Source organism: Typha angustifolia, chromosome 1 (genome assembly GCF_048772165.1).
Source record: "Typha angustifolia cultivar Huaian chromosome 1, ASM4877216v1, whole genome shotgun sequence".
In the NCBI taxonomy this organism is placed as follows: domain Eukaryota; kingdom Viridiplantae; phylum Streptophyta; class Magnoliopsida; order Poales; family Typhaceae; genus Typha; species Typha angustifolia.
In genome coordinates, this window is record NC_133239.1 from 5,436,645 (window position 1) to 5,446,031 (window position 9,387).

Genomic DNA, 9,387 nt, shown 5'->3' on the forward strand with positions numbered 1-9,387 from the left:
GTGGAGCCAAAGGCAACTAAGGTGAAGTAGGTGACTTAAGGAAGAGGAAGAGACAATCTATCTTATGCCAAAAGTGAGCAATGAACATCCATAGGAAAAGCAGTAATAAGTTGGTTTGGTGAGAAAAGTTACATAAGAGTACCTATAGAGCTTGAAGTAGGAACAACTTGCATAACACTTGATATAGGAGGTGAAGAAATATTGATTGAGGAAGGTGAAATATTATGAGACCCATTGGCAATGACATGCAGCGACATGTATACCCTACTAGTGGTCAAATCAGGACACTTGTAGTCATAATGGTTTATGACTGTAGCCAATGAATAAACAAACAAGTCTTTGATCAAAAATATATTTTATGTTTATTGTAGGGTCTAAGATATTGCCAACATGAGTAGCCAAAAATATATGAATATGAGTCATTTGGGATCTTGCCAAAAAGAAGTTAATGTGGAGATTTAATTTTGAGGTAAGGAAGCTTGAGCAAGTAGGGATAACCCCATCTCTACAGCTTGATGGCAAATCCCATAGGAGCCACTCGGTTGTTAATGCCATGCGTTTTAAAATATTAGTTAAATCTTCTATATTCATCTCCTCATTATGTTTGGATAGCTTTATTTTTCTTGAAAAATTTGGAGTTCTACAAAAGATTAAAATTGATGAAAAATATGTTCAACTTCAGATTTGAGTTTAAGAGGAAGTAGCCAAATATATTTGGTGCAATCATTGACAAAGCTTACATAACATTGAGATCCATTATTGGATAACATGAAAGAAGGTCTCCATACTGATCTACACATTAAATCTAAAGGTTCAGAGGATTGAAAACCAGAAGTTTTGAAAGGCAAACAATGACTCTTGGCCATTTGACACTCATTATACACTCATAACTTGTTATTTGATGACACCGGTAGAGTAAATTTAAAAATAACTCTATTGACAATGGGATAGTCAACAAGTCCTCCCAATTCGTAGTTTTTTCCTGAAAGTTTCCAACTCTTTGATACCAATGAATAAGACTGATATATTTAGTCAAGATATTTTCTTATTGCATTAGGTGTTTATTTTTATTAAAATAAAATTTCTGTAGGTCGCGTTCAAACGCAGGTGGAGTCGTGTTCGAACGCTTGTGAACGCCTTGTGAACGCGTTTGTGAACGTCCGCGTTCGAACGTAATCGACGGGAATCCTCTAGAATTAAGATTTCATATTGTTTTATGACTTGTTGGCTAGCCTCTATAAATATGTGGATGGCAATCAACTTCATAATGGAATTGGATTCTTGATTCCTTGCCTCCTATCTTCTCTTAAGACTTTTCCCTCCTCCTTCTTGACCATCCTTCCGCATCTACCGTTGGCAAGGTTTCTCCTCCCTTCTAATGTCCTTCATCTGTCGAGTCACCCATCTTCTTTGGGATTTCGACCACTTCGTTCCCTTCGTCTACTTCCCTTAATCACTTCTACAATCTACCATCATCTCCATACTCATTCATAACCCTAACATCTACTCCACCCGTCACCACCACTATCACTCACGTTATTTTATATTTTCGTCCCTGCTACAGTTCGAATTTGTGAAGGACGTAAATACAAAAGTTGTAGATTAGGAAGTTACGGATCAAACCCAATTAGTTTCGTAATTTTATGACTACAGGTTAATATCTGATAAATATTTTCCCACGATTGTACGGACTGCTTCCTATAATAAATTCAAATCTTAGGGAATTATTCCGTAGTCGATCTTTTGGTTCCAGATCCTATCAATTTGGTATCAAAACTTATCAATTTAGTATCAGAGCCTATCAAAGACGTGCACTAACATCGACGAATGCCCAAGCATTTATCTATCAATGTGGAAAAGGAAAGTAATAAAGACCATCATGTAGTGAACCTTGATGCAAGATATTCCTCTAGTAACCATTTATCATGAAATGGAAACCATGACATCCAAAGAACATGTTGTTATCTTGTGCAAATTTTTGAATATATAAAAGATTTTTATAAATGTTATATATCAAAAGAATTTGATCAAGAACAAAGAATTATGCGGAGTAGAAAGAGTATAAGAACCAATATGAAAAATTTGCAAACCTGCATTGTTACCGACTTGAATCGGATCATTTCTTGAATATTCTTCAATTTTCAGTTTGATATTACTCATATATGCAGTAAGATGGTGCGTTGTTCCGGTGTTCGTATGCCATTCATTTTCAAAGAACTAATGTATAGCAGCTACCATAGCTTGAGGATTAGGACTATAGTTGTTAGGTGTTGATAAAATGATATTGATAAAATAGATCAAATCGATGATATCATTAAAGAGCTAAATATTTGACAAATAATGTGATGTGCATCAATTTGGCTATTATAGTGATAGTAGGACTGGTTTCCAAGTCTATTGCCTCCATGGGATATATGTCCCGGTGGTTTGTAGTTGAAATTGTTACCATGATTACCATTGCCACATTCTCAATTGCTATTAGTAGGGTTGCGGGTGGCAAGGTTAGTAGAAGAACCAAGATTCAAGACTTGATTACTATGTGTAAGTCGAGATTCATTTGTGAGACGGTGAAATTATAATTCCTCAACGGAAAAAGGATCAATACAAGTGACAAAGATCACAAAAGAATCATAATCAAATCCAAGTCCAGCAATAAGATAATTTTGGACGTCATCGTTATTCAAAGGATGTCTAGCACAGACAAGCTCATCAAAGAATCCTTCAATAATAGAGGAGCTATCTTTCTTGACATTGGGAAGTTGAATGCCAAGTTGCACAACCCGGGCATGGGAATGATCGGCTAGGCTTGAGTTGATCCTACTTGAGCCATTGGTCATATGCAGGATTAGAAATATATATTACCTTAGCATCTTCAGTAGCAATGGTTGAAACAATAGTAGATGATGCTGTAATAGAGCCATCTAGAAATCAAAAAATACCTTGGCCACGAAAATAGCAGAGCAATGAAGAAATTGCTCAGAGATGGACGTAATGACATTAGTCAGTAGAGCTCTGATACCATAGAGAATATGAAATGTAAGTGATGTTTTCATACTGCTATCTTTTACTATACATTTGACCTATACTTATAGAGTATAATACAACAACAAAAGCATTAGTTAAGATGTTGTTGTATAGAGTTTGAACTATCTGTAACTAGAATTAGTGGAGCTTTAGCTTTGGCAGAAGGAGTTCGTTTCCGTTCAAATTCTTGAAGTCTTACTCATAAATAGGATAGGTTCAAATTCTGAAGACTTAAATCAGTTATATGTCCTTTGACTTGGACTCCCATTTGCTTCGTGGACTGTGGACATATATATATGATCTCCGACACTCCTGTCCTCTTTCGCACCGCTTTCTCTCGCCAACTGCACCGATCTGATTCCACGACGGCAGATCCGGCGAACCTCCCGGGACTATGGATATATTCTCCATGGGTTCTCACTTACTCTTTCTCCTCTTCCTCGCTATTCCCCTCTCCGTCCTCCTCCTCCTGGCCTTCCTCGTCCGCCCGCGTCCCGTCCGCATCCCCCTCAAGGGCCGTCACGTACTCGTCACGGGCGGCTCGAGCGGCATCGGCCTCGCCCTCGCACGTGCTGCAGCCGACGAGGGGGCGCGCATCTCTATCCTAGCTCGCGACGCCGGTCGGCTCGCCAGTGCCGTCGGCGCCATCCGCGTCGCCACCGGGGTCGAGGCCGTTGCCCTCTCCGCGGACGTCAGAGACCCCGCCGCCGTCGCCGATGCCCTCTCCGGCGCCGGACCCGTCGACATCCTCATCTGCAACCAGGGAGTGTACGTGCCTCAGGAGCTCGAAGCCCAGGACTTGGAAGTGATAAAGTTTACGGTGGATGTCAACCTCATGGGGACCTTCCACCTCATCAAAGCCATCCTCCCGGCCATGAAGAGGAGGGCAAGGGAGACCGGAGTGCCCGCGTCGATCGCAATAATGTCCTCCCAGGCTGGCCAGGTATAACAAATCTCCACTTCTTCTTTTTTCTTTCTTTCTTTAAACCTCGGCGTCATAGAATCTGGCGATCTAAATGTGGATATGGATTATCTTTTAAATTATGATTGACAAATCTGGGTTGGGTGGAAAATTTGGATCTTTGCATTTTGGAGGAGTTGGTTTGTGGAGTTCATCTGGTTTTACTACTTCCCATCGTTTGGTAATTTTCATTTTGAATCTGTGAAAAGTTTCAATCTGTTGCATTTCCTAAGTCGAGTTTTTGGTAAAAATGCTCAAATCGTTTACATTTCTCATTTGTGTTGTGAATACATGTGCTTCTGGGTTCTCCTATTGTATGATCAGATGTGATGGCAGCTCTAGGTGGATAAAAAGCTTTGATTTTGTATGATCATATACATGTGCCTCAATGCCATAATTTCCATTATGGTGTTTGCAACCTTAAGCATACTAATGGCTTCTGTTAACACATCATTCCAAATATATGTGAGAATCGAAATGCACACTATGTCGTGTGCTTTTCTACATGTTATAGGGACCCTGATTTGCGACAATGAGTTCTATATTGCAGGTAGGTGTCTACGGTTACACAGCTTATTCAGCTAGCAAATTTGCTCTGCGTGGTCTGGCGGAGGCCTTGCAACATGAAGTGATTGCCGATAATATTCATTTGTCTTTGATATTTCCCTCAGATACACAAACACCAGGTTTTGCTGAGGGTGTGAAACTCTTCCTTTTGCTTCCATCGATTATGAGCTTTTAGTGAAAATCATTTGCTTCTTGCTTTCCTTGAAAAATATTGCTGAGAGGTTTTCAGCTTTGCCAACATAGCCAATGTTGTAATCAAACTGTTAGGTAGTAACAGAGCCTCATAACTATTGAATTAGTTGTTACTTGTTAGTTTGTCAGCAATAGAGCTGGATATCATTGGAAATTGCTATGACCCGTCAAACTTTGGTAACTCTTATTGTGCTTAATCAAAGTGAAAACAAGAATATGTGTGGAGAAAAGAAAGGAAGGAAGGAGAATGAAAAATGCTGCTCTGAGTTTGTTTGTAAAGTTGATGATGTTTACATCAGATAATGACAAGTTGTTTTAGAGCTGAAAAATAAGAAATGGGTTAAAAGGTTTGAAGGATGACGCAATAATAGTTTAGCTATTTGGACTTTAACACTCTATAGGAAATTAGGAATAACAACATGTGTAAAAAATTTCAAATTAATCCAGAAGCGAAGACATAACTGTTACCTTTGCTTAAAGGCATCTTTATCTTCTTGCTCCGAATTGGTTGTCTGGCTTATGTTTTACATAGTAAGAGTTAGTCAGCAGCGTAATGTGTTTGGAGTCGCATTTAGTAACAGACAAGGTTTTTAGTTTCTCTAATTTCGAGCAAGACCTGCTTGATCTTTTCCTTGTTGTTGGCTTTATATAAGCATGGAATTCATGGCGAATCATGATGGTTTTGTGTTTACTAATGCAGAGAAGAAGAGAAGACCTGAGCTTACCAATTTAATAGCGGAATCTTCTGTCGGAATGAAGCCTGAGGATGTCGCTAAAATAGCTCTTAATGGAATAAAAAATGGGGACTTTTTTGTCCCTTGTAACTTTGAGGGAGCTGTATTGGCTATAGCAACTTCTGGACTGTCTCCTCAGAGATCCTACCTCATGGCATTCCTCGAGGTGTTCGGTGCTGGTTTGGTGCGCTTCATTGTTCTATGTTTCCAGTGGAATTGGTTCAACACTATAGAGAAATGGCATGCCAAAAAGAACAGTAAGTTACATAAAAGTAACTAGCAAAGCTGTCTGCTGCATTTATTTCAGCATATACAACCACCATTCACCAGAATTTTAGAGAAGTGTAAGTTATTCCTGCTGATTCTTTGGAATATCTTGTCGGATCACATGTCAAGTAACCTTGTAAGAGATGTTCTTATAAAAATCGATAATGCTCCTAAAAAAAGTTAGCACCGAGGGGAAGTTTAATTGCATAACATGGAGTTTGATTATTGTGACCTGCAAATTTGTTTGTAGGATGTAGCCTTCTTGATCTATGTAGAAGCCATGGTATATGCGACAAGAGGCAAGTAATCATATCCCTTGCATGCTAATTTACCGTGAATTTTTCTTTTTATATGTTTATTCATATCCTTGACACAACAGAACAGTAACAACTTTGTATTGTCTCAGAGCTTATCGTTGGTAATCGATTAGCCAGTATGGAGGTTCTTGCGCTATTTCATTAAATTTCCATGTTAGTACTGATTACCATGTAGCTTATTATCTACCGTACTTATGCGTTGCATTGTTTCATTTTGTCATGGATTGTTTAGGTTGATTGTAACTAGTTGAGTTGTTATATTTATGTTAGTCAATTTGAGTTTACTGTAGGACTTCTTACTTCATTACTTGTGGTTAATTGGGGTAAAGAATGAGTTCCCAGAAATCTCTTGTAGTTTGGATCGACAGAGAAAGGAGGGCCAAGTGCATTTAATATATGGAGGTACTTTGAAACAACTAACTTGTGAAGTAATTTTAGTACTTTTGTGCATATGACAAATCATTAATCAAGAAGTTGATCTATTTTCCATAATGGTGGGTTTCAAACAAGTATGAAATGATAGAAACTAGAATCTTACTTCCTCCAACTCATCTGCATGAAACCACGATTGCAGGGAGATGAGCCTTTCATCTTTCATCAGGACATGCATCATTCAATTGGTGCTTACTGCAGTGTAGGAATACCTATCTTTGTATCCAAGTCTTTTTCTTCACGATTCCTCCCAGTTTTTTGCTATCTCATTACGAATTAGACCTGGACCAATCTGCATATAAGAAAATTGTAATCTTTTTATGGTGGTAGCCTCGGAAGTTAGAGTTCTATGGATCTAGTTTCACGTGATTATGAGGTCAGAGTGAAAAGTTAGTTAAAAATAAAACAATGGAGGAAAGTCAAAATTTGACAGATCAGTAATTATTCGATGTAGTGGCGATCGTCAGAGGATGACGTACTGCCAAGGGTGGTGGTGGATTGCTGCTGGTAGAGAACGATGGCTAAGGTTTGGAAGCTCTGAAGAGTTCTACGGTTAAGATTTACTTCTGAAAAAATAAACGGCTATTATTAAATATACTTCTACTCCTAAATTATCTTACTTTTACTCCTAAAATAGTCTAAGGTTAAAATATAATTTTTAATTCTTCATTGGATACTTGGATTATTAAATAAAGAAGGCCAAACCTTAATATATAAAGAGATCGGGTATAATGAGTCATATTAGGATTAGCTCTGAAGGTCTATAAGACTTGAACTATGACTTATCTTGTAGGTTTATATGACTTAATTAGACTTGCATTATAGACTTACATAACTTAATTGAACTTACTTTAGAGATTTACATGACTTTATTGTACTTGCCTTAGTGACTTATATGACATAATTATACTTGCCTTAAGTGCTTACATAAGAGATAAACGTAAATTAATTAAAAGATAATAGACTCGATCCATCAAGTCTAATGACATCATTATGTGATTCGACCAGACTCGATTTTGTTATAAACTAGATATTGTGGACCAATATGGATGTAAGAAAATTATGAAAATTTATATAATGGTAGCTTTATAAGTTAGAGTTTTAATTGTTATAGTTTCATGTAAATCAAAGATCAAGATGAAAAAATATAAATAAAATAGTGGAGGAATATCCGAATTTGACGAATAGGTCATAATTGGACATATTGGACAAAATTAGACAAATTGGTAATTATCATAACGACTCATCATAATTTAAAATTTTTGGAAATTTCTTCGTAAAGAAAATTTGGATTATTTGCACTAAAAACATACTTTATTATTTTTTTATTGTATGTTAGGCTTTTATCTCTTTTTCCCTCCCCAACTTGCCTTCAACCCATTTGAAAAGAAGAGGGTAGAGAGAATAACTAGGAATCATGAAAGAATAAAATGAAAAACACTATATAATGCATATATATAACTGCAGATCATGAAAAAACTAAAAGAGAAAAACTATGTAGTGAATAGAACTAAATGAAACGCCATCTAATAAAAGTAAAATATCTTCTAACAATGGCCTAATATTTTCTACTCGGGCGAATTAGATAGCATGATCCATTCTTAAGTATTTGTCAAATATATTTCACACTCAAATTAGCATATTATGTGAATGTTGATAGCATGATTCATAACAAATTGGTAATAGAGAACAGAAAATATTTCTAATTTTGTTAGATTAGACCTTCATGATGTATTATATAAGTTCAACTATGTATTTTGCATATATATACTCATATATTATACTTATTTCGTTGGATTAGGCCTCATTATGAGGAGTCATAATATAACTAGTAATATTTGTTCAACTATGTATCTTGCATAGTGAATTTATTGATGCTTGGTGATTTATTTTTTCTATTGAGAGAGTTTCTACGTATATCTTTGTATTTGAGTTTCTGTGATTATTTATTTTCGTTTAGTGCAGGGCAAAATTAGATTATCTTTAATGTGATATATAGTGAAAAAAAAAGAGATTAAAGAAGTATATTTTATTTTTTATAAAATTATAAATACTGTTTTCTTATTCTGAAATGCAATCAATGCAATCAAGTGGGGCTTAGTTTAATAAGTGAATGGGGCTTAGTTTTTCACTGATTGATTAGAGATGGTCAATGAAATCAATGGCTCATTGGGGGCCAGTGAATCTGAAGATCACTAGTGTCATCCAAGCCTGCCAAAGGCTAATTGAAGCCAACCCATGATCAAGAGCTTTTCTTCCATACATTTTATATTTATTTTATATAGATATATTAAACAGTATGATAAGAAAACCGAAAACTTAAGTCCTAATTTTTTTTTTATCATTAATGAGCTTGAAGGCTAGACGGAGGATCGACAAAGGGCTAACCGTCCTTAGAAAAGCATTTAAGGCTCATAAAGCTTTAGTCAATATAATAAGTTATTTAGTTTAAGTTTCAAGTTATGTGCGTTGTTGAATAATTGCTTCGAATTAAACATCGCTGAGATCTGCTTCAAGTTATTATGTTGCAGAGCTGCTCTTTCAAACCAACTGTATTATCAAGCAATCAGCCGAGTCGAGTCATTAAGTCAAGCTACCAAATAATTTTTTCTATAATAATTGTTTGGGTTAGAGTCAATCTCATAACCTCTTAGTTACGAGGAAAGATACCTACTACACTTGTGTTACTTTAATAGGCAATTACTTGCTTCTAAACTATAATTTTTGTTTAAAAAATATTTATTTTGCATGTATGTCCTAAAAATATCTTATTTACATATATACCCTTCTAAAGTTGAATATCATAATAAAGGTGTTTATGTTTTTTTATAGTTAACTTCATCAAAGTTTAATTAAATTTTCTATCCTAATTTTTTTTTAATTATTTACATAT

General features: G+C 36.0%; 1 protein-coding gene across 2 annotated transcripts; it reads left to right on the top strand.

Moving 5' to 3' along the window:
• The first annotated feature begins 3,383 nt into the window (after positions 1 to 3,383).
• On the top strand, positions 3,384 to 6,038 carry LOC140765353 (3-dehydrosphinganine reductase TSC10A-like). 2 transcript variants are annotated; one of them, XR_012105175.1, is made up of 4 exons: positions 3,384 to 3,967; positions 4,536 to 4,683; positions 5,445 to 5,822; positions 5,996 to 6,038. XR_012105175.1 is itself a non-coding variant. In XM_073104405.1 (3 exons), the coding sequence occupies exons 1-3, from the start codon at positions 3,419 to 3,421 to the stop codon at positions 5,756 to 5,758; spliced, it is 1,011 nt and encodes a 336-aa protein (XP_072960506.1). In that variant the 5' UTR covers positions 3,384 to 3,418; the 3' UTR covers positions 5,759 to 5,879. The 2 variants fall into 2 exon arrangements, 1 of the variants encoding a protein (XP_072960506.1); XM_073104405.1 differs by lacking the exon at positions 5,996 to 6,038 and having other exon boundaries at positions 5,445 to 5,879.
• Positions 6,039 to 9,387: the final 3,349 nt, after the last annotated feature.

Bases quoted from the DNA above. Each gene is read 5' to 3' on its own strand.
- LOC140765353 (XM_073104405.1), top strand. From the start codon at position 3,419: ATGGATATATTCTCCATGGGTTCTCACTTACTCTTTCTCCTCTTCCTC. The intron at 3,968-4,535 runs GTATAACAAATC...TCTATATTGCAG, and splicing joins TGTCCTCCCAGGCTGGCCAG to GTAGGTGTCTACGGTTACAC. The intron at 4,684-5,444 runs GTGTGAAACTCT...TTACTAATGCAG, and splicing joins AACACCAGGTTTTGCTGAGG to AGAAGAAGAGAAGACCTGAG.